Here is a 24,557-nt window from a genome sequence, read left to right on the forward strand (position 1 = left end):
TGGATAGGCCAGAGTCCACATTTTATCAAGCTGAAGACCCAGACGTAGGTAAAGCTCTCAGGGACATGTCTCAGGGAATAATGCCAGATGGAAAATAGTTGGGAGGGTGGAGAGGAAGATACTCTGTTCTGGGGGTGTGTGAGGAATGGGTTGTTTGGGTTTTGCTGCTGTTAAACTTCCTTGTCTACCACTCGGTAAAAACTGGGACGCTGGCCACTGCCTCAAGGTTGAGGGTGACAGCAGAAGCAACTTTCTGTGGCACATTTGTATGTTAACCTAATAATGTAGATTTTCAGTTGATTATTTTCCTCCAAGCTTTACTTTTTATAGAAGTAGAATTAGATATTTTCCCATTTCTGCATGACGTTTAGCTTTGATCTTTCGGCTTGGATATGTTCTCTAAGCAATAGCTTTTGAAAGGATGTGAGAGGTGAGGAGAGGTAATATGTTCCAGAGGGGAGAGCAGTTAGGGGGTAGGGGATGACAATGACTTAATTTTCTTTTAGCAGCCATTTTGGTATATGTTGAAAGAGCTTATGTTTGCTAGTTTCTTACTATATTTAGAAAATCTGAAATTGTCAAAATTGCATTGTGGAAATACTGTTTTTGGAGATGTACTAAATATTTGAGTTTATTAATAGTTTAACCTCATTTACAATATGAAAGTAAAACAGTGATATTACTGTTTTAATAAAAAAGGATGAGGTATCGAAAAGCAAGAGGGCAATTAGGGGAAAACTTTATGATAATCTGAATTTTGAGGTGCGTCAGACGTGAACTGAAGATCTGAGACCAGTTGTAAAAGTCTACGAACAGCTATAAAACTTGAGATTAAAATCATTGGAAGAACTTTATTATTCAGCATTAATGATCTGTTATATTACAAAAACAATCCAGGGTCATGAGAGATCACACCCTGCCTACTCTAGAGGGCAGGCAAAAATGAGGAAGCCTCCGATACGTCCTTCTAGTCTAGTAAAATTAACTGTTCTTATTTTGAAATCAACTGAACTAATGCATTTAAGAAGTTCATGAATTTTCTCACTCTCTGAAAGCCTCATTTAAGGACATTAAAACATATTTTTGGAGTGTGAAATCCAAATGAATGACTTGCAACAAAAAAGGAACCTGGAATGCTGGCAAAACCGCATTTTCTCTCTGCCCTGATGCAGGAGCCCGGGAGGGAGAACATGCATGGGACAAGCATCGCCTCCAAGCATCGCCCCCGTCTCTAAGGGAGGAAGGCTCCCTGGCAGCCAGGCAGTCAGGCCAGTTTCCTTCTAGGAGTGTCAGAATGTAATTACTCAGAAGTCAGTCATACAACCGATTTAAAATCATTCCCCTGGGACCAAACACCAGGGAGCAATGGCATGTTTCTTTGGGTGACTCTGAGTAGTTAGGGCAGGCCCGCTATTTCTGCAGTGGGGCCTGCCTACCCCTGACGTGCAGCCTCCCTTTCCGAACGCCCGACTCCTTAGTTCTGTGTCATTATCATCTTACCATCCCATAGGGGAGCCACACCACGGGGCGGCCCCAGGCTTCTGATGTTGCTCTTTGCTGCAGAGGTGGACGTATTTTTTCCAAGGTCTCAGCCAACAAAGACTTTTTGATAGAAGACTGCCGTGATCATCTAGCTTCGTGCTGGGACCGAAGGGAACGTACGGAAACTCAAGGATGCGGAAGCCACGGTTGTCTAATGTGTCATTGTAAGGGTCACATCTTTTGGAGAGAAACAAGGGAGATGGGTTGCCAGTTGGGCTGCAGAAGGTCTCAGAGTGTTCCTGACCACAGGTACTCCGGGCCGTCATGGTACTCTCGGGGCTGCGCCTGGCCCTCCTTGCGGCGCTGCTGCTCCCGGTGGCTCCGCAGCGCCAGCACCACGCTGGCCCCATACATGATCACCAGGAGACAGGCAAAGGTGGCTGCTGCTCCGTCCATGCCTGCCAGCTCGCAGTTCATCCAGGTGAGACCCTTGCGGGCATAGAGCCTCGCTCGTGCTCTGCAAGTGTCGGTGGAATTGATCTGCAAGGCTACGTGGAGGTAAATGCCAATGCCTGCGCCGTAGCTCAGAGCCGCCAGGAGGCTGAAGGCGGCCTCTAGGAGGAGCCACTTCCCCCACAGTTTGGTTAGGCTTTTGGCTCCTTGGAGTAAAACACCCATAGTGAGGACACCCAGCCCCAGAGACACAGCCACACCACCATAAATCAGAGGTGCCCGGAGGACCGTATACTGCTGGTCCAGCTGCCGAACCTGCTCCAGCTCCGTGCCCTCAAATGGGGAGTAGTAGTTGTTTCCAAAGCCGCCACCACTGGTGAAGCTGGCGCTGAATCCAGCAAGGACAAAGTAGGAGGCCACGACACACATGAGAACCATCCCATTCAGTATCACCTCCACTATCTGTACCACACCTAGGAGGAGAGAGATGCGGGATTTAACACTGACATCAAGTAGGCTCCATGCCCAGTGTAGGGCTTGAACTCACAACCCTGAAATCAAGAGTTGTATACCCTTCCAACCAAGCCAGCCAGGCACTCCAGGGTTTTTTGTTTGTTTGTGGGGTTTTTTTTTTTAAGATTTTATTTATTCATGAGAGGTACAGGGAGAGAGGCAGAAATGTAGGCAAAGGGAGAAACAGGCTCCCCAGGGGAGGCCGATATGGGACTCGATCCCAGGACCCGGGATCACAACCTGAGCCAAAGGCAGATGCTCAACCACTGCCATCCAGGTGCCCCAGGAACCCCAGTTTTTTATTTTTAATATTCATGTTTGAAAAACAAAATGACACTGTGAAAAAAACTTTGTCAGTTTCTTCAAAACCTGAACATAAGCTTACCCTGTGACCCTGCAACTGGACTCCTGGGGTATTTATCCTAAAGAAACAAACAAAAAAAAGTCTACACAAAACTATGTACATGAAAGCCCACAGTGGCTTTATTTGTAATAGCCTAGTAATCAGAAACCCACATGTCCTTCAGTAGGCGAGTGGTTAAACAGGTATAGTCGTACCATGGAAAACTCTACTCTGCAGTAAAAGGGAAGGATCTCAAGGGAATTGTCATGAGCAGAAAAAAAGCCGGTCTCAAAGGTTATATGCTGTATGATTCCATTTATGTAACAGTCTCAAAATGACAAAATTATGGAGATAGAGCACAGATCCATGGTTGTCGGTGAATGGGGCTAAGCGGGGAGGGGTTGCAGGTGACTATAAGGGGGGAGCCCTAGCCATGCCTGACGATGGGACAGCTGATCATGGTGATGACATGAATGCATGTAAAACTGGTGAAACCTAAAGCTCTATGGATGGTCAATGCCCTGCTGGTGGTACCGTACCATAGTTATGCAAGCTGTGAGCTCTGTGGAAAAACTGGGTGGAGGATACTCAAGATTTCTGTGCTAGTTTTGTAACATTTTGTGAATCTAAAATTATTTCAAATTTTCAAGTTTTTAAAAACTAAAAAAAATGACATAAAAAAGGAATGAACTGAGAAAAATCATTCCTGTCCCTGTCCATCCTGTTCTCTGCCCCCACCTGCTTTCATTACTTCCTAAAGTAACTTTCCAGTGTTCCTTTATGCAAATAAAAGCACACTCAAATCTGCATTTCATCTCCCCTTCCCTGCGTTTTTCACCAGGAGGCATACCACAGGCACTGCTCCGAGTCTTGTTCATTTACTGTTCCTGGAGATGTTTTCAGATCAGCTCCTACAGTGACCACAGACTTCGTTACGTGGGCTCTAATGCCACTATGTGGATGGACCAGTCTATGCAACTGATGGGCATGGGGGCTGTTCACTTGGGGGTTTCTGATGAGTTTAAGGAACCAACAGGTGAATGGAGATTGAATATCTTCTTGTCCAAGGTCAGCTTTCATTCATCACTGACAGAGGCCCTGGCCTTGGCTTAGGTATACTTCTGTTAGAATGTCTCCTGTCTCCTGTCATTCTCCAGGATTCAGAGATGAGAAAAGAAAAGCATATGATCCTAGAGGGGGAACACCAGGTTCACGTCCCCAACAGTTCACTGCCTGTGATCTTGCCTCCGTCACGGACTCGAGGGGTCTACACACTTCACCTGGCGAATGAAGGTAGTGGCTGCCTGTCTTATCCCGAGGGGCTGGGGTGCGGCCCCAATGAAAGCAAGTACATGCAAATACTTGGAAAATCATAAAACATTAATGCAAGTGGATGGTGATGCTACTCTGTAACCTTTGTACAATGGAAGGGGCTTAGGGGGAGATTTAAGAAATGGGACAAATGAGGAGTGTGGTTTCCCAGAAATCAGGAAGCCTAATACCCTAGGGAGTACCTCAACATTTAAAAACTGGGCAGCTAAATCCAGCTCTCTAACGTACTTAGGGGCACCAGCTCCTGGGGTTGCTGATTCTAACTCCTGCTGGGCCCACACAAATTCCTAGGAGGTCCACGGGACACAGCAGCCAAAGGCCCTGACAGTTGAGGAGCTACATTCCTCTAAGCTAAATCAGAAAATAACATCAGAAGTGCCCACTCTCTACCCAGGCAGTGTGACAGGCCACTTGTTCCCCATAGCAGAGCCAACGACTTGGCCCAAACATCACTCAAATTCAGAGGGAGTAGTTAACCCCTACATCCAATATCTTTCTCTACTTTGGGTTTTTTGGTTTGGTTGTGTTTTTTTGTTGTTGTTGTTGTTTGTTTTTTGTTTTTTAAGATTTTATTTATTTATTCATGAGACACGGAGAGCGAGGCAGAGACACAGGCAGAGGGAGATGGAGCCTGATGGATCCTGCATGGAGCCTGATGTGGGACTTGATCCCAGGACCCTGGGATCACCACCTGAGCCAAAAGCAGACGCTCAACCCCTGAGCCACCCCAGGCGTCCCTGCCTAGGTTTTCCTTCTGCAAACATGTTAACGTCTCACCCTCAAAGGGAGATGGGAATACTGTCCTACTACAAGATGGGGAAAGCTGAACGTTGGTCTTCCTTCTGGGACAGATTTTGCCAAAACAGTAGAGTCATGATCCATGCATGTATCCACTAGGCTGAAATGAAATAAACCTAGATGTTGTCAACTACCCCACTAGCTACAACAGTTGAGAGGATTAATGGTCTGTCGCCGGGTCCAGTGCTCTTGGGTCTGCGGAAGGAATACGGCCACTAAAGATCAGCACAGTACCTGGCTTCGCGACTAACCTCAAACAGGCTCACGTATTTCCGCCCTTGCTGTTAATGCGGAAAGATTCACAGCTCTCAGAAGAGAACAAGGGTGACTGCTAGCGCTGGCAGTTTACCTCGATGGTGGGATGGGACAAGTGTCCAGAAAGGGAGCAGAGGGCTCTATAGAGGGAAGTGGAGGCCAGAACAGATATGAGCAGACATGAGATTTTTGTTATAAATGGGATCTTTCTGGGTGAGGCTGGTTCTGTGGCTGATCATGTAATACTCTGCTTATACATGTACTTCTGCCTTTGTAAATATGAAAAAAGAGGGGAGGGATCCCTGGGTGGCGCAGCGGTTTGGCGCCTGCCTTTGGCCCAGGGCGCGATCCTGGAGACCCGGGATCGGGTCCCGCGTCGGGCTCCCGGTGCATTGGGCCTGCTTCGCCCTCTGCCTGTGTCTCTGCCTCTCTCTCTCTCTCTGTGACTATCATAAATGAATAAAAAAGAATCTTTAAAAAAAAAAAAAAGAAAAGAAAAAAGAGGGGAATAAATCAATATTCTTATTTATCTAAAATAACACTGAGGTGCACCCGGGAGGCTCAGTGGTTGAGCATCTGCCTTTGGCTCAGGACGTGATCAGGGAGTCCTGGGATGGAGTCCCACAACCTGGGCTCCCCAGAGGGAGCCTGCTTCTCTCTCTGGCTATGTCTCTGCCTCTCTCTCTGTGTCTCTCATGAATAAAGAAATAAAATATTAAAATAAATAGATAAATAGGGATGCCAGGGTGGCTCAGCAGTTGAGCACCTGCCTTTAGCCCAGGGCATAATCCTGGAATCCCGGGATCGAGTCCCATGTCAGGATCCCCACAGGGAGCCTGCTTCTCTCTCTGCCTATGTCTCTGCCTCTCTCTGTGTGTCTCTCATGAATAAATAAATAAAATATTTAAAAAAATAAAAAAATAAAAAATAAAATAAAACAGAAACATGCAGTCAAGCTATGCTAAAATGAAAAATAAAATCTCCTTCTCTTTGGAAACAAATACTCTTCACACTTTCTTAAGGATTCTTTAAAAAATTGCCTAATCATATACAAGCATTTATTTCATTCTCTAGACCGAAATGGAATTCACGTTTTAAATGTGACAAGTTGCCTGTATTTAAGCGTAGAGTGTTAGTAAAGAGAAGTAAAGAGAAGATTCATGTAAAGCAAAGAACATATTCACTTGTACCAAGAATATATTGTAATGTTCCAGAAGTCATAATTTAACATGCAATAAGGACCCGTGAAGTTGTCTGGCCAAAAGTAGCATTCTTCTGTTGGAACAGATTTTTCATTCTTTTATAATGGATGGATCCTGAATTCCAGATGTCGGGTTTAATTCTTCATACAACGGTACATTTACAAGAGGTACAAAACACTGAGTTTTCAAAGCCACTGTGAGGGGCTTGTTAGCATAGCTTTTTACAACCCAGTGAATTAATCTGATTCCTCTTTGCTTGGCCCACGCCTACCTCCAACTTACAGGCAGAGTCTCCCAGCCTCCCTACACCCTGCATCCAGAGCAGTAAGGAGGTGAAGGATCGGAGGCCTCAGTGTGGAAAAACTCTGGAGCTCACCTGCTTCACACAGCTGTGTTTAGAAAAGTTCAAGTTGGAATGTTGTCTCCTGGGTATATGGCTTTTCATGGACTTTGAAGATAAAGTTCTTCAGATCCACTTGGTTCTCTCCCTCGAGTTCATCACAGGGGCCTTTTGCTGCAGCCCACGCCTTTTCCTTGTGGGCCTTGACCTCTGGTTTTGCTTTGTTTCAATCATTTTGCTTCATCGCTCACCAACAGAGGGCTCTAGAACCAGGGCCTGCTCCATCAGAGAATCCTGCCCCGTGTAACCCAGAGCTTCACCCAGGATGCCAGATTGGCCCGTCACTGCACGTGTTGGCAAGTCCCGCCACAAAGCACTCCCTGAGAGTAACTTCCACCACTCCCACGGGGCAGGACGGTCTAAAAAGCCTAAAACTCCAACATCTCTGCAGGCTTCTCCTTCAGCTTCCTGACTTTTCGGTAACCCCTGATGGCCAGCACGGCCCCCACGGCAAAGACCCCAGCGCTCAGGGCAGCAAAGATTCCAGCCCCTATGTCCCCGCCGTGGAGACTGCAGCTGAAGCCGCTGTAGCCTTTGCTTTGGTACAGAGCCTCCCTCTCTTTACACACGGGGGAGGCGTAGGCGGCCGAGAGGCGCTGGAAGTAGAAGTACAGAGCGGGGACGTGGGCCGCGGCAATGAGCACGTCCAGCAGGCCTTCGGCCACCAGCCACGGGGGGCAGTGCCACGGCACCCGCAGCACGCCCAGGAGCACGAGGAGGCAGCAGAAGGCCATGAGGGCCCCGCCGCAGGCCATGGCCGTGGTGACGGTGGGCAGCTTCAGCTGGTAGAACTGGACGTCCAGCTGCTGCGCTCTCTCCCCGGCCGCGCCGTCGAAGCCACTGTAAGCCCCTCCGAACTGGTAGTAGTAAATGCCCCCCAGGCTGGGGAGGCCCGTGTAGCCCCCTGTGGAGCCGTAAGACACAGAGCTGCAGGCCAGGACCAACAAGTTCAGGAGCGCCTCCAGCATCTGGCAGCAGGCTGCAAAAGAAGGGCGCGTTACCACTTTCAGGGGTCCCCTGGGTCCCCGGAGACGCGGCCGGGTTGCTCAGCTTCCCCGAGGGAGCTCACAGGCCCTCTATTCCGCCCCGGGAGGCCTGAGATGCAGCGGGGAACCCTCCCCGAAGGCTCTGGAAAGGATGTCGCGGGGACTCTGGGCTAAGAAGAGTGACCCTCAAAAGAGCGCCTGCCCTGCTGCGGGCCAGGGAGGCGGTGGGAGGGATCGGCCAGTTACCACCCAGAAAGAAAGGCACCCTACATGGAAGGCAGGCGCATCCTCACCCCAGGCCTTCCCTGCCAAAAAGACTTAAGAAAGGGTGACCTCCTCTTTTGTGGCTTTCTTCGGTTTGAAAGAGGAAACTTCTCCAAGTTTGAAGGAAATGACACAGAGCTTAAAGTATACAGTGAAGTTGGAAAAAAGCATGGAAGGGACAACAAATTGTTAACCATGGTTGACATACATCAGAAACAGGAAAGATTAAGTTAATTAAACACACAGGGCTTCCTGAATTAAATGAAATTGGTTTCATTGTTCTTAGATTTCAACTAAGTAGGTCTGCTTAAAATTTAACTTGTTTTCTTTTAGTTTCCCCAAAGAGCAAATCTGGGCTGTGATGCTTTCACAGGGCTAGATTCTCTTGGGGACCCTCGGCTTCTTTGTCTTGGATGAGGACAGTGCTGCAGCTTTTGCACCAAAGCTGGCTGCTTTCCTTAAAAGCAACTTCGAGATATAACTGCTATGGAACAAAAGAACCATTACGTGTGCAGCTTGAGTTTTGACAAATATACCAGCCACACAATGAGTCAAGATACAGAACATGCTCTTCTGTCCAGAAAGTTCCCAAGAGACTTTTTGTGGTCAGTCCCTTACCCTCCTGCTCGGACAATCACTGATCTGCTTTCTGCCATTAGGAATTAGGTTAGCCTTTCTAGAATTTCATGTAAATGGAATCATACAGTTACATACTCTTGTGTGTGTGGCTTTTCTCAGGACTCTATAAAGCTGGGTGCTTCTGAGCTGGAAATTGTATATGCTCCGAACAGTTCTAGGAGGTCAGCTGACTTGGAGTAGACTGTTAGCAGCTTCCTGATGTTTAGAAAACCAGATTTTGTGCCTCTGTCCAGTTGGTCTACATATGAAGCTGTGCTACATCTACACATTCTCCAATCGGAATGATATGCTCTCAAGTATTGTCTATAAACTCTTCGATTTTTCCCCAAAATGCAGAGAGCATTATTGTTTTCTGTAATTATAAAAGTGATATATATACTGATTGTAAAAAAAAATACAGACAAAAGTATATAATGTAATAATTACCTAAAATCCAACCAATTAAAAATATAACTGCTGTGACCTTTATTTTTTCTTCTGGACTTCTGTCATATATGCATAATTTTTGCTGTTATTTGCTTGTAGGTGAAGAATATGGTCCTACCCTATCTACTATTATATAATCTATTTTTTCACTAAGGAATATAGTATGGGGGCACCTAGGTGGCTCAGTCAGTTAAGTGACGTGCCTTTGGCTCAGGTTATGATCCTGAGAGGCGCTGGAAGTAGAAGTACAGAGCGGGGACGTGGGCCGCGTTGGGTTCCCTGCTCAGCGGGGGAGCCTACTTTTCTTTCTTCCTTGGCCTGCTGCTCCCGCTGCTTGTGCTCTCTGTCAAATAAATTAATAAAATCTTAAAAAAAAAAAAAACTAAGTGATTAAAAAAAGAATATAGTATGAACATTTCTATCTCAGCAAATATAAATATACTTCATATCTTTAAAGGAAGTATAGTAACACCACAATGAATTTGAATAATTCCAAGATAAAGGATACTTAGAGTTTTCCCAACGTCTTGTTGTATGGGGACAAATATATATATTTTTTAATACAGTGTGGCGAAGGCAGAGCTGCTACAACCCCTTGTTCCTGTTTTAACTTTAATAAAACTAGGAAAGAATAAGCAGGGCTGGGGGAGATGTGCAATTCAGGCCACAATCTGAACGCAAACATCATGGTTTGAACACTACCAGTCGAAAGGGAAAAGGAAAGAACAAAGGTGAAAAAGAAACTGTTCCAACCAAATCAGGGAGCCAAGGAGGGGAGCAGGAAATGCACCTTCTTCCCAAGGAACCTGCAACTCCTCACCCATCCCTCCAAATAATAAATGAGCACAACTTGTACACGCACAGGATCCCTTGCGGATCTGATATGCACACACGGACAGTTGTACATACTTTTTTTTTTTTTTTGTACATACTTTTAATCTGATCATTAGCCTCAACCCCTAAAGATTTTAGTATCTGAGGAGACTTGCTCATAAGTACCAGTGTCCTATTACACTGAACTTCCAAAAGTATGGCTCACTGCCCAAACTTCAGGGTCTCCCTAGGAAGTCAGGGAGGGCCATAGGCTGCCTCCTGCTTCCACCAGTTTGTTGGAAGAGGACATGATTTCACCGATAAGGAAAAAAGAGTCACAAAAGATCTGCTCTAAGAGGGCTGAAAATCTTTGGGTGACCTTTACCCAGGCATGCATTTCCTGGTGTTCAGTGACTGTTTCTCTCAACACAACACCAAGTATTGTGTCCTGATGTGGGTCTCTGAACATCCAGAGTCCTCTGTAAACCTTCAATGGTTAGCTTCTGATTGCTAAACCAGCCTTTCACGATCTTGACTCAGAAACAACCTGTAGGCCCAAAGCCAAATAGCCAGAAGCAGTCAAAGCTAAATCAAAGTGTGTTTTAGTCAGGAGTCTCAAGTGCCTCCCTCGCTTCTTGGTAAAATAAACACAGAGGAAAACATATTTCTACTGAGAAATCTGTTAACCGGCCTCTGGCTTATTCCTATTATTTTTATCATCAAGAAAAAAAAAAGGTCAAGCAAGTAAACTGTTTCAGGCTTTAGAATTAGGCTCTAAGTTTCAATTCCAGCTCTTCTAAATAGCTGTGTGGCTTTGGTTATCTTACTATACCTCTCTGAGCTTCAGGAATTATTGAGCAAATTAGAAGCAATTAAGTTGTACCAATAAGTATAAATTAGAGTGCAGATTCTGGTATCTGGATTGCCTAGAGCTCTTTAACGGAAGGTCCACAAAATCCCATAATTATGTGCACCATTGGAATCATCCTACAATAGATTTACAGGTACAAGTTCCTTGATTTCTCTCCCTTAGGCTGAGAGGTTTTCCCCCTTAGTCATATGCAGCCTAGAAAAATTTCTCACCAAGTCATGTGAGCCACAAGGGCTCACCCTGGCAAACCAGATTTTCTTCTTTGCTGGCAAGGCCAGGACTTGTGCTTGGATGGGAACTCAGGGTACCATGTTTGGAATTAACACATGATATTATGTATGTGTTTTTGCAAACTGTGCACATTCTAATAACTGGTTTTTTGTTTTTGTTTGTTCTCAATGAAACAGGGTAGAAATTACCCATATACTTGGCATATAATAATGTTAAAGTACCATTTTACGTGCGTATGTGTATGAACTTGGTCTTAACGTAAAATATATTTCTTACTATGGGTCTCAGGCAACAAATTTTAAGACATCTGTGGCATGAACTGCTACCAGGCTGCCCCTCCAGGTTAGAGGGCTCTAACTCAGCCCTCCCACAGCTGGCAGCTCAAAGCTGGTTCTACCTGCAGTTCCACCTGAATCTAAAGCCTTCGCATGGCTCCTTGCCTCACCAGACCCTGAGCCCTCAGCCCCCAGGGCACATTTGAAAAGAAGCACTGGAAATCTAGCTGTACCTTTCAGATATTTCTATCTTTTTTTTTTTTTTTTTTTTTAATGAGAACCTCCTGTTGTTTTAGAAATAAAAATGAGGGGGATCCCTGGGTGGCTGAACAGTTTAGTGCCTGCCTTCGGCTCGGGGCATGATCCTGGGGTCCCGGGATCGAGTCCTGCATCGGGCTCTCTGAATGGAGCCTGCTTCTCCCTCTGCCTGTGTCTCTGCCTCTCTCTCTCTCTCTCTCTCTCTCTGTGTCTCTCATGAATTTAAAAAAAAAAAAAAAATCTTAAAAATGTTAGAACCCAAAAGTGAAGTCTGCTTGAATTTTTGTTTCACCAGCTCAGACTCTTTCCAGAACCATCAGCAAACAGTAAAACGTCAAAATGCCTCCCAAATGGCTCACCTCTCCCAGTACACAGGTATCTGCATTTATGGCATTCCAGGAGTCCTTCAGCCTCTGACTGGTAATATTCCACTTCCTCTAGTCCAGACCTGGGGTTCGAGGGCAGGTATCTCCCTGAAGTGGGTTCACTATAACCAAAAACACACACAGCCATTACGGGTTGCAAATTCAATAGCTTGTTCAGTATTGGAACACTGAACATTTCATGCTGCGCCCAGACATTAAAGAAACGTGCAGGGATCCCTGGGTGGCTCAGTGGTTTGGCGCCTGCCTTGGGCCCAGGGCACGATCCTGGGGTCCCTGGATCCAGTTCCGCGCCGGGCTCCCGGCATGGAGCCTGCTTCTCCCTCTGCCTGTGTTTCTGCCTCTCTCTCTCTCTCTCTCTCTCTCTATCATGAATAAATAAATAAAATCTTTTAAAAAAATAAAGAAATGTGCAGAACAGAAACAAAATTTGCCGCAGCATTTCGTATTCCAGAGAATTCTCTGGTTTAGTGGCCCCAGAGGGCATCTAAACACGGGGCCCAACACTGCTAAGCTACTGTGCTTATAATTCTGAGCACTGATTGGATGCTGGGTTGTCCGCCTGCAGGAGCTATCTAACCAGGTAACCAGGGACCCACCTTTGTGAGCCTAACTTTTCGGTTCGGCATGGACCAGGCCTTCTTTAAAGCTAGTTTATGAAAATAAATAAATAAATAGATAAATAAATAAATAAATAAATAAATAAATAAATAAATAAATAAATAAAATAAAGCTAGTTTATGTTCACAAGGCTCTGATGCCCAGGCTGACATTCTCTTCCTTCTCTTGTTACTTTGGAAAGGTCTGAATCCACAATAACTCTCCAGGCATATGGGCAACACAGACACCTTTGGATGTCTTCCCCTCTCTCCCTCTTCCTCTGCTGGAGCTGGCACTTTCCTTCCTTCCCCCTCTTTGTCCAGCATACCCTGAGCAGACCCTGAGCTTTGTCTGGGATGCAGTGGTGGGGGCTGTATTCTATCTGCTGGGCTCCAAGGATCCTTCCAGTATTCTCATTACGGATCTCTTGGATTTGAAATCCTTAAACTCTCGTAGCCTTGGATAAAGTCCAAACTTTTAGCACAGCACAGGAGGCTCTGGCTCATCTCTCTTCACTCACAACTTGACATTCACAGATCCAGTCATAGAGAACTGCTACCCGCCCCCCCCCCCAAAAGATGACCTACACTCCCATGCTCTAGGTCACTGAAGCTCTTTCTCTGCTTGGAACTCCTTTCATTTCCTCTCCTTTTCCAGAGCTCAGCTTTGAAGTCAATATCCTCCAGTAAATCTTCCAGATCTCAGGCAGGGGATCTGTTCTCTCCAAATCTGTTTCCCCTGCAGTGGCACGTTTACCTGTCAGCCTCCTACCAGAGTGTGGACCCTGTCAGTAGATCTCACCCATTAAGTAATGGAGCCCTAGCCCCTTCATCCTGCTCATTAAATAAAAGCTTATTGTGTAGAAGAAAGGTGGAGATAAATTGTCCTTTGGTTTCAAACCAGCAACTGGTTTGAACTGGCTATGAGCCAAAAAAGCAAAAGCATTCCCTTCACTCACCTTGGGGCTGGGGGGATTAGGACCCTGGTTTATAAGGAAATTCAAAAGGTAGCTCTGGAGCTACTAATGCAATGTGGCTTCGGTGAGGGATGAACAACAGGTAGTTCCTGTGACTGTATCTGGGCACAACCTTTGTCAAAGTCTGGCTAGTTGGTTTTAGATAATGTAACATAAACTCAGGATAACAGCTTTCCCGCTGTGTGGACACAACATGGAAAGAGACTGAGCTTAAGCCTCCAAATCCCTACAGCAGATAGGAGCCTGACTCTTCCTTAAAGAAGAGGGCAGATGTCAAAAGCCAGAAGGCAGTCATCACTCCAGTACCTGTCTCCTTACTGGCCTGGCACATAACCTGGGCATTCAGTAACACCTGCGGAGTTGGATGCAATGCTTGATGGAAAAAAGACCGACTTTCCAAGGGAGTGTGGAGTCGAGGACTGCCTCCTCTCTTCCCTTCCATCCCTACGCTCACCCGCTCACCGAGTCTTCCAGAACAGCGGATGCATTCACCTCGCAAGGCCCTAAGGGAGTTCTGTGCTCTACAAGATAGAGATGGCAGTTTGTTCATTCAGAGGAGTGGGATCTGAAACAATCTTGGGGTTTGAATGAGGCTGCCCAGAGAGACTTCTCCGACAAAGCTGGGGAATCTCTGTCCTTCAGTGGAGAGTTTTACGGAGATTTAGTTCTTTGGTTAAGGTCGTTTCTCCCAGCTGCCCCTAGAAGAGGGTACACCTGGTTATTATTAACCCCTCATTGGGTTGACTTTATCAGGCTCTGGCAGGACTTTGGGAGGCTGGTTTTGGAGCACAGGGCAAGGGTCTGAAGCCCCCGGGCAGTCCTAGGGCACGTCGGAGTGGGGTGTGGGGAGGTCAGGGAGGAGCCTCAGGTTAACCCCACCTACCTAACCTCCTTCCACCCCTCCCTTTCCCGTCCTGAGGTTCTCTTCCTCCTTACCAGGTGCCCCGCACGGCCACTGCTACAAGCCGTGGTTTCTACTTTGTCAACCGGGCTCGGATCGAGAAGCGGGGGCATCGAAAGGCCTTCCCTCCCTCCAGGCCACCTCTAAGTGCAAAAAGGAGGGGCGGCGCTGACTCGCTAGGCCGCGGGCCGGGGGCGCCGGGGCAGCGCAGGGGGCCTCAGCCCAGGCCGCGGGGCGCCCCTCACCCACCTCACCTTGCCGGGCCTCGGGGTCCCAAGCGCTCCCTCCTCTGGGGCGGCGGCTCCGGGGTCTCCCGGGGCGCGGGCCAGGGGGGCGGGGCTGCGGCGCCGGCGGGCCTCCGGGGGGCTTCCCGCGCCCGGCCGCGGCGGGCCTTCTCCCCAGCTCGGCGGTCGCCGTCGCCGTCGCCGTCCTGGCGAGCGTCCCGGTCCCTCCCCCTGCCGCGGTGCCCGTCCCCGCGCTCGGCCCCGATCCTCTCCCGGCGCCGGTCCCCGGGTCTGTCCCGCTGGCGCTCGGGGTGACGGTCTCGGTCCGGGCGGGGCTGCCGCTCCGGGTCCCGCTCTTTCGGCCGGGCCCGGGGCTCGCGAGCCCCCAGCGTATCTCCCATGGCGCGCTCCCGCGTCCGCGCCCCGGAGCGACCCGAGGGCAACAACCCACCGCAAGTTTCCCGGGCAGGTGGCCAGGGCCGGGGCGGGGCGGGCCCGAGCGGGGCGGGCCCGAGCGGGGCGGGCGGGGCGGGCCGGGGCGCTCACCTGGGCGTGCGCGTGCAGCGGCGCGGCGGGCTCGGAGGCGCTCACCTGGGCGTGCGGGCCGGCAGGGGGCGCGCGGGGGCCCGGTTCGCTTCTCCGCGCCGAGGGGCGCCGACACCTTCCCTGGCGCATCCTCTCGGTGACCCCGAAAGGTGGGTGGCATCCCCGGAGCGTGCCCGTGCACCCCGTCGCTCAGTCCTCTGCCCCCGGCCTCCCAGCCGTCTCTTCCTTCCTCTAGCTCGCTCTCCGCCCCGCCGTCCTTCTAACTGTGTCGTCCAGGGGCCTTGAGGCCAGTTCATCTACTACAACAGTGTCAGACTTTCAAAACGACTACGCAGAACACGCGGCTTTTCCTTTTTTGCCAAGTAAGGATATTTGAAAGCGTACGGAACCTCCGCCTGTTAATTAATCCTTTAGACCAGAATACGCGAGCGCCCACCCAGCAGGCCCTGGGGACACAGTGGCGGCCTCTAGCGGCTGCAAGGAGCTTCCCTCTTAGCATGTGCGGGAAAAGAGAGGGCACTGAGGGCAGAGACTGTCTAGAAGTTAACGAGGAAGGCAGGTTTCTTTCTGCAGATCTGAGAAGGGATCTTTGAGTTGAGTGAGTCCCGGAAGGCAGCCGTGGGGATGGCTGAGAGAATGTTCCAGAAAGAGAAGCTGAAACCAGGTTCCAGGGGAGCGAGTGGGGAATAGGATGAGGCTGAGAGGTGAGAGCAGGCAGGTAGTATAGGGTCTCCACGGTGAAGAGGCCACATTCTCATTCAGTAAGTAAGGGGAAAACACTGAAGGATTTCGAGCAAGAGAGTGACTTGCTCTGAGTCACTTTTTAAAAAATTATTATTTTTTTTTTAGAGAAGGGGAGAGGGAGAGAGACTATCTTTTTTTTTTTTCTTTAAGATTTTATTTATTTATTCACAAGAGACAGAGAGAGAGAGAGAGAGGCAGAAGCAGGCTCCATGCAGGGAGCCTGACGCAGGACTCGATCCAGGGTCTCCAGGATCACACCCTGGGCTGAAGGCGGCGCCAAACCGCGGAGCCACCGGGGCTGCCCGAGAGTGACAATCTTAAGCAGGCTTCGCACCCAGCATGGAGCTCGAAGCTGCTCGATCTCATGACCACGAGATCGTGACCTAAGCAGAAATCAAGAGTCAGACACTTAATGCACTGAGCCACACAGGTACCCCTGATTTATGGTTTTATTTCTGTATTTTTATTTTTTTAAAGATTTTATTTACTCGTGAGACACACAGAGACACAGGCAGAGGGAGAAGCAGGCTCCCCAGGGGCAGCCCCATGCAGGACTCAATCCCAGGACCCCAGGATGAAGACCTGTGCCAAAGGCAGACACAACCACTGAGCCACCCAGGCGTCCCTGATTTACGGTTTTAAAAGACCAGTCTGGCTTTTGTGTAGAGGCTGAATGATAAGGAGCCAAGCTTAGAAGCAAGAGATAAAATTAAGAAGTTACCAGAGCAACTGAGTGAGGGGAGATAGTGACTCAGTTGCTGGTGAGAAGTGAGTGGATCCCAGTTGTGGTTTGGAGGAAGAACTTAAGTATGTGGAGGAGTGAGAGCGGTGGCAGCAACTGCTTACCAAAATGGGAAGCCTGAGTGAAGAAGGTAGGGGGGAAAGTGGGGAGTTTCATTTTGGACGTGCTAAATTCGATGTGGCTAGGATTCATGCCGGTGTAGACGTCCAGTGGCAAAGGGATGGATGAAGGAGTCTGGAGCAGGTCGGGGTGGGGCGAGGTACTCTGCCCTTGTAAAGGTGCTGGCCTTTTGAGGGAGGAACTAGAATGCCTAGGAAGGCCTCCGGCAGAGCCCCAGGGAAATGGAGCCCTTAGAGCTAAACTGGAAAAGGATTAAGAAGTGCTGAGTGAGGTAGGAGGAACCCCAGGAGGGGGTGGTCCAGGCCTACCTGCCCGACATTATCTTAGAGAAGCACTGTGGGCCAAATCCTAGGGCCTCCCACCAGTGTTTATTCCAGCAGCATCCTGTTCTGAGCCTGGGACAGGTGTGACTGTGTAGGAGACCTGGCGAACAAGCAGACGCGGAATGGTTAATGAGGTGGCAAAGTGCTGGGGCCCTGGAACCCTCTTTTCAAATAAACCAATGCCTTTACCACCTTACCTTTTTCTTTCCCTTGGTTTTGTTTTGTTTTGTATCTTTACCTTGATCCACTTCTTATTGGTCTGTTACTGGAGGCCAGGGAGGGGGGCAGATGACTCCAATTTGGGTTTTCTCTCTCTCTCCCTCCCTCTCTCTCTCTCTCTTTTTAAAGATTTTATTTATTTATTCGTGAGAGACACAGAGAAGGGCAGAGACACAGGCAGAGGGAGAAGCAGGCTCCCTGTGGGGATCCTGATGCGGGACTTGATCCCAGGGCCCTGGGACCACCACCTGAGCCAAAGGCAGACTCTCAACCGCTGAGCCACCCGGGGGCCCCTAGTTCTCTCTCACTCTCTCTCTCTCTCTCTCTCTCTTTTTAACAGTTATTCACCCTTTGCTTTTTCTTCTGCCTTCACAGACCCTGTCATTCTGAACACTCTTAGAGACCTACTGAGGTCTCTAAGAGTCACCTGTAAATGTTCCCCCTTATGTGCTCAGTAAGGGTTTGCTGAGTGGAAGGATGGACAGACAAGTATTCCTTTTTTACTCTCCTTGGATGCTTTGTGGAACGAGGAGGACCTGGATATATCTTTGTGGGAGGCTGTGGAGCAAAGTCTTTCCAAAGTCCACATAGTGCCTTAACTTCTCCACAAAACTTTTATGGCAAATTTACCGTTTCTAAAAAAGGTCACAACTCGAGTCCCACATACTCTTCCAGAACCTTGCCACTGCTCCATCAAGACAGAAATTCTCTATCTAGGGGATCCCTGGGTGGCTCAGCGGTTTGGCGCCTGCCTTCGGCCCAGGGTGTGATTCTGGAGTCCCCAGATCAGGTCCCACGTCAGGCTCCCTGCATGGAGCCTGCTTCTCCCTCTGCCTGTGTCTCTGCCTCTCTCTGTGTGTGTGTCTCTCATGAATAAATAAATGAAATATTAAAAAAAAAAAAAGAAAGTCTCTATCTAATGACGCCCCCCCCCCCCCCCCATAAGCCTGGACAGGCCTTTGTGATTACCTGGATGAAGAGATTCAGGGCTGGCTATGTAATTTGTGGGGCCCAGTGCAAAATAAAAAGGGGGAGCCCTTTGTGTAAATAATATTAGGAATTTCAAGATGGTAAAGGCAGAGTATTAAACCAGGGATGGGGCTGTTCTAAGCATGGGGTCCTGGGTGACTGAGCGGGTCACATCCTGGAAGCTGGCCCTGAATAGAATGTGTCAAAAGAGACAACATGGGTTCTAGGGCCTGTCATAAAAGGCCATGGAGCTTCCTCCTGGTTTTCTGAGAATCCTGCCTCTTGGACCCCAGTCACAGTAATGTGAGGAATCCTAGGCTACATGAAAAAGCTATGTGTGGGTGTTGTGGCTGTTAGCCCCAGCTGTGGTCCCAGCTGATCACCCATGTCACCTGCCAGGGGTTGCTGAATGAAGGCTCAATGATTCCCTTCCTAGTCTTTGAATCACCTCCAGCCTTTGAATTTTCCTGCTCAGTTCCTGCTCCATTGTGAAGGAGAGACAAGCCATCTTCACTGGTTGTTTCTAAATTCCTGACCCACGGGATCCATGAACATGGTTGTCTTATGCTTCGAAGTTGGGTAGGGGGAGAAATTGGATTTGTTACTTAGCAGAGGATAACCATTGTCCATTCCTTGACTCCAGCTCATCTTGGCCTCTCCCTTTTCTGAGTAGGGAAGTTTTTTGAATTGAAAAATTTGTTGCAGTTTTGGTTCAATACATGCATTTTATTTGAAAACTTACATTTATTTGTATAGTCTGTCTCTCTAGCCAGTCAACTCCCTGGAATGATATGGTTTTTTTTTTAAATTTTATTTATTTATTCATGAGAGAGAGAGGCAGAGACACAGGCAGAGGGAGAAGCAGGCTCCATGCAGGGAACCCGATGTGGGACTTGATCCCGGGTCTCCAGGATCTCACCCCGGTCCAAAGGCAGGCGCTAAACCACTGAGCCACCGGGGCTGCCCATGTTTTTGCCATTTTCATTGCACAGAGAATTTGCATTGCTCAATAACTAATCATTTGATAGTGAGGAAAAGAGTAAGTAAGGTGACTGAGTGAGAGCCCAATGAAAATCTGATGAGTTTATTTAATTTTAGTTTAGTGTATGTTCTTGTTTTTGTAGAGAGATTAGGAACCAATACTCTGACATCTCTTTTGCCTTAGTTAGAAGTGTAAAACCTTTGGGTTATCTACCTTGTTCCCAGAACCCTTGACATTATGCACATGGTGGAAGGTAACAAGGATGGGAGCTCTTTTCTGAGGAAACTTCTTGATTGTTCAACCAAAGCAAAGAGCACCATGAGCAGACGGCCAAAGAGCAGAAAAAGAAAGTACTCGCCATTGGTGTGTTAACAAGAAATGTCCTAAAAAGGTAAGATCACAGTTCTCATTCAGATATAAAATGGACACATGCTAAACATTTTATGTAACTCAGTCATCACTGAAGGAATCAGGCAGGTGTTACAACAGATTCAAAAGAAAATCCGAAGAACATACCCAGTGTAGATCAGGAATGATAAATGAGCGTACGAAGGAGGCAAAACTGATTGCTTGCAAGGAGGAAAGGGAAAATCAGTTGAATCTTTACCAGACAAAATAGAATTTGCATCTCTATAGGCAAAACTTTTTTTCTTTTGCATTGCTATCGATTATCTACAATGCAGAGTTGTAAAATAACAGTTTTCTGCTGAAGCACAAAGGCAAGGGCATTGCCTTCACTTAAACTGGGAAAGTGGGATGCTTTGTGGGTTTGGGAAAATGTAGCTGAGAGGCTAGCCCTGAGGAGAAATAGTATACCCGGCCTCTTCTGACTTAGCAGGCTCACAAAAGCCTGTGCATCTGCATTTTTTTTGTGCATCTGCATTTTTTAATAGTTCCATGAAGCATCCCGTTTGAGAACTAATTTATTAATATAAATTAGCATTCAATTTTCCATCCTAAAGGAGAGCCTAACCTAATGTGAAACTAATCCAAATTCTCACCTAAATTTTTTCCTAAAAATAAACATTTCAGGACACCTGGGTGGCTCAGTGGTTGAGCATCTACCTTTGGCTCAGGTCGTGATCCCAGGGTCCTGGGATCGAGTCCCGCATCATGTTCCCTGTGAGGAGCCTGCTTCTCCCTCTGCCTGTGTCTCTGCCTCTGTCTCTGTATCTCTCATGAATGAATAAATACGATCTTTAAAAATAAGTAAATAAAAATAAACATCTCTGTTGGTTTGGGGTACCTTTTAAGGCAATTTGGGGCAGAGGGTTTACTTTCCCAATTTTGTTCTTAACTCTGAGTGGTTTCATTCAGCCATCCCTAACAGGAGGAAGTCCTTCAGGTGAGTGGATCCAGAGGCAATCCTTGCATAGTCCCTGCATGATCCCCTGGCTCCCTCTCCCTCTTAGAACATCCTATGCTGGTCACCAGACTCCAGACTCCAGCTCAGGTGGCGGAGGGACTTGTGACCTGGTTAAGCCTGCAGCGAGGGCAGAGCTGGCCAGCAGGCGGCAGCACAGGCTCAGGTTGGGGCCTCCCCAGCATGTCCCTGTCCCTCAGCCTGAGCCTTTCCCTGCCCACCTGGGCCTAGGTAACTCTATTTCTCTCATCTCAGGTGTGATACAGAAAGCACACAGTTCAGTTTAGTTCAGTATTCCCTGAATAATAAGTGACCTGGAAGTTTCTCAACTTCTCTGTGTCCAAGTGTCCTTGTTTGCAGAATAGGGGTAATTGTATCCATCTCCTAGAATTAAATCAGATGAATATGTGTAAATATGTGTAAAACACTTGAAGCAGTGGTTGGATATATTAGTACTATAAAAGTATTAGCTGTTACTACTGTCCTACTGTCCCTGTTATTATTTATCAGGAACTGTGTGGACTCCTAAGTGAATGAGACTTTTTCTTTTTTAAGATTTATTTATTTAGTTGAGAGAGAGAGAGCGAGAGCCAGCAATGCTGTGTGCGTGCATGCCTGTGAGCAGGGGGAGGGGCCCAGGGAAAGAATCTCAAGCAGACCCCCTACTGAGCACCGACCTCCGCACGGCTTGCTCTCATGACCCTAAGATCATGACCTGAGCTGAAATCGAGTCAGTCCCTTAACCAACTGAGTCACCCAGGCCCCAAGACTATCTTTTAAAGCTCACAGCCCAGGGCACCTGGGTGGCTCAGTGGTTGAGCATCTACCTTTGGCTCAGGGTGTGGTCTTGGGGTCCTGGGATCGAGTCCCCCATCAGGCTCCCCACTGGCAGCCTGCTTCTCCCTCTGCCTGTGTCTCTGCCTCTCTCTCTCATGAATAAATAAAATCTTAAAATTTTTTTTTCTGATACAAAATAAAACAAAAAATAGTTTCTATACCTCATGCACAAGCACCCATTTCTCTAGAGGAAGAAAAATTATCGAGGGCAGGCTCAGCCCTCAGAGCCTGGGGGACTCCTCTCAGTGTAAGCTGTCCACGTACATAATTAAGAATCACCCTTCCGGGATCCCTGGGTGGCGCAGCGGTTTGGCGCCTGCCTTTGGCCCAGGGCACGATCCTGGAGACCCGGGATCGAATCCCACGTTGGGCTCCCTGTATGGAGCCTGCTTCTTCCTCTGCCTATGTCTCTGCCTCTCTCTCTATGTGACTATCATGAATAAAAAAAAAGAAAAAAGAATCACCCTTCCTACAGTTTCTACCATTTCAAAAGGTTGCAAAAAGTTTAGAGCCCTCTTTTGCCCAACCCCTCCCCTAAAAGATTTAGAGTCCAGGCATGTTAGAGTTCAGGCTCCAGGGACTAGGCCCACCCAGATAATCCAGGATATAATTTCCCTATTTTAAGATACTTCATCATATCTGCAAAGTTGCTTTTGCTATGTGAGGTGACATTTTCAGTTTCCAGGGAGTAGGCTGTGGACATCTTGCAGGGGGCACTGTGGGTCAGAGATTTAGGAGTGCTTTGCCTGGGTGGTTCATGAGAATCCCATGAGGCTGCAGCCAAGAGTTTGGTTAGGGCTGCAGTCATCTAGGCTTTATCGGGGCCAGAGGATCTGCTCCAAAGGTCATCCACTCGCATGGTGGACAAGTTAATGCTGCTGTGATTGGGGGGCCTTCGTTCCTCTTCAGTGGGGCTGTCCATAGGACTGCTTGGGTATCCACACATGGCAGCTGGCTTTTCCCAGAGCAAGAGATCCAAGAGACCAAAGTGGAAGCTGCAGTGCTTTTTTTGATCTTTGCCTTGGCAGTCACATGCTATCACCTCCTCAGTGGAATCACTGGTCACACAGGTCAGCCCTTATTGCATGTGGAAGAACCATGCAAGGGCATGACCACCAGAAGGCAAGGATCACTGTGGAGGCTATCCCTGATGGTTATTATCACTAGTCTTTTTTTTTTTTTAAGATTTTATTTATTTATTTGACACAGGGAGAGAGAGAGAGAGAGAGAGAGAGAGAGAGAACAAGCAGGGGGAGCTATAGGCAGAAAGAGATGGAGAAGCAGGCTCCTTGCTGAGCAGGGAACCCAACGCAGAACCCTGGGATCGTGACCTGAGCCGAAGGCAGACACTTAACTAACAGAGCTACCCAGCTGCCTATCACTGATCTTTTGATTTATGGTATTCTTAAGAAATTTCTCAGGTTGCGGAAGCATTTTCAAAGCATTCTTTGTTTTTAGGAAGTCTATAAATGCATGTTATGTATTAATTGTAAAAGTAATGTAACATAACAAATAACTCCTCATAATTATAAACTACTTTAATTTTTGCATATTCTATTAAGACTTTTTCTGTAAAAATATGTTTTTTTACATATTTTAATACTGTTGTAAATATAATATATACCATTTTGCAGTATGAGGAGGAGGTTAAGTGGTCTGTGGAGCCAAATTGCCTGGGTTCAAAGCCTGATTCCACCACTTGCTAGCTATGTGACCTTGAAAAATAACTTACCTCTGCTCTGCTTTGCCTCAGTTTCCTTATTGGCTGCATGAGGATCCTGATACTTCATAGGAGTGCTGTGAGGATTGAATGAGTTTAACATATTTAAAGCGTTTATAACATTACCTGGGATATAGAAAATGCCAAGTGAGAGTTTGCTGTTGTTACCATTTCTCTTAGCATTATGTCATAAAACACTGTCATTGTAAAAGACTGTTACGTCTTCCTGTTGGAGGAAGGGGAGGGGAAATATATGGAACTGCTAACCTCTGGTACTTCAGACTATGACCTTATTTGGAGATAGAGTCTTCACAGACATAGTCAAGTTAAATGATGCTGTTAGAGTGGGCCTCTAATCCGATATGATTGGTGTCCTTATAAAAAAAGGGGGGGGACATTTGAAGACAGAGATGGACATGCATAGAGGGAAGACCGTGTGAAGAGACAGGGAAAGGATGGCCATTGGCAAGCGTAGCAGACAAGCCTGGAGCAGACTCTTTTTCCTTCACAGCCCTTAGAAGAAACCAATCCTACTAACACCTTTTTTTTTTTTTTTTTTTTTTTTAAGATTTTATTTATTGGGACTCCTGGGTGGCTCAGTAGTTGAGCATCTACCTTCAGCTCAAGTCGAGATCCTGGGGTCCCGGGATCGAGTCCCGCATCAGGCTCCCTGCAGAGAGCCTGCTTCTCTCCCTGCTATGTCTCTGCTTTCTCTCTCTCTGTATGTCTTTCATGAATAAATAAATAAAAGTGGAAGCTGCAATGCTTTTTTTGACCTTTGCCTTGGCAGTCACATGCTATCACCTCCTCAGTGGAATCACTGGTCACACAGGTCAGCCCTTATTGCATGTGGAAGAACCATGCGAGGGCATGACCACCAGAAGGCAAGGATCACTGTGGAGGCTATCCCCGATGGTTATTATCACTAGTTTGTTGTTGTTGTTTTTTTAAGATTTTACTTACTTATTTGACACAGGGAAAGAGAGAGAGAGAGAACAAGCAGGGGGAGCTATAGGCAGAAAGAGAAGCAGGCTCCCTGCAGGGAGCCTGATGTGGGACTCAATCCCGGGACCCCAGGATATCACTTGAGCTGAAGGCAGATGCTCAACCACTGAGCCACCGAGGTGCCTTTCTTTTTTTTTTTTAATTTTTATTTATTTATGATAGTCACACACAGAGAGAGAGAGAGAGAGAGGCAGAGACACAGGCAGAGGGAGAAGCAGGCTCCATGCACCGGGAGCCCGACGTGAGATTTGATCCCGGGTCTCCAGGGTCGCGCCCTGGGCCAAAGGCAGGCGCCAAACCGCTGTGCCACCCAGGGATCCCCCGAGGTGCCTTTCCTACTAACACCTTGATCTTGGACTTCT

General features: G+C 47.7%; 1 protein-coding gene and 2 long non-coding RNA genes across 5 annotated transcripts in view; 1 reads left to right on the forward strand and 2 right to left on the reverse strand.

The window, feature by feature from the left end:
- Window positions 1-825: 825 nt before the first annotated feature.
- MARVELD3 (MARVEL domain containing 3) lies at window positions 826-15,612 on the reverse strand. 3 transcript variants are annotated; one of them, XM_072817767.1, is made up of 3 exons: window positions 15,217-15,612; window positions 11,901-12,028; window positions 826-2,408 (listed from the first exon to the last, which is right to left on the reverse strand). In XM_072817767.1, the coding sequence occupies exons 1-3, from the start codon at window positions 15,465-15,467 to the stop codon at window positions 1,771-1,773; spliced, it is 1,017 nt and encodes a 338-aa protein (XP_072673868.1). In that variant the 5' UTR covers window positions 15,468-15,612; the 3' UTR covers window positions 826-1,770. The 3 variants fall into 3 exon arrangements, with proteins under 3 accessions (XP_072673868.1, XP_072673854.1, XP_072673863.1); XM_072817753.1 differs by lacking the exon at window positions 15,217-15,612 and adding an exon at window positions 14,656-15,110; XM_072817762.1 differs by lacking the exons at window positions 826-2,408; window positions 15,217-15,612 and adding exons at window positions 6,550-7,757; window positions 14,656-15,110.
- On the forward strand, window positions 15,238-23,933 carry LOC140628402 (uncharacterized). The gene is made up of 3 exons (XR_012026652.1): window positions 15,238-15,533; window positions 19,495-19,661; window positions 23,759-23,933. It is a non-coding gene; the product is annotated as an uncharacterized lncRNA (long non-coding RNA).
- Window positions 22,904-24,557, reverse strand: part of LOC140628405 (uncharacterized) — a 30,751-nt gene continuing 29,097 nt past the window's right edge. Inside the window, exon 3 of the long non-coding RNA XR_012026653.1 lies at window positions 22,904-23,267. This is a non-coding gene — a long non-coding RNA (uncharacterized lncRNA). The remainder of the gene's footprint in view (window positions 23,268-24,557) is intronic.

The sequence above is a fragment of the Canis lupus genome, chromosome 3, assembly GCF_048164855.1.
Source record: "Canis lupus baileyi chromosome 3, mCanLup2.hap1, whole genome shotgun sequence".
Taxonomy (NCBI): Eukaryota; Metazoa; Chordata; class Mammalia; order Carnivora; family Canidae; genus Canis; species Canis lupus.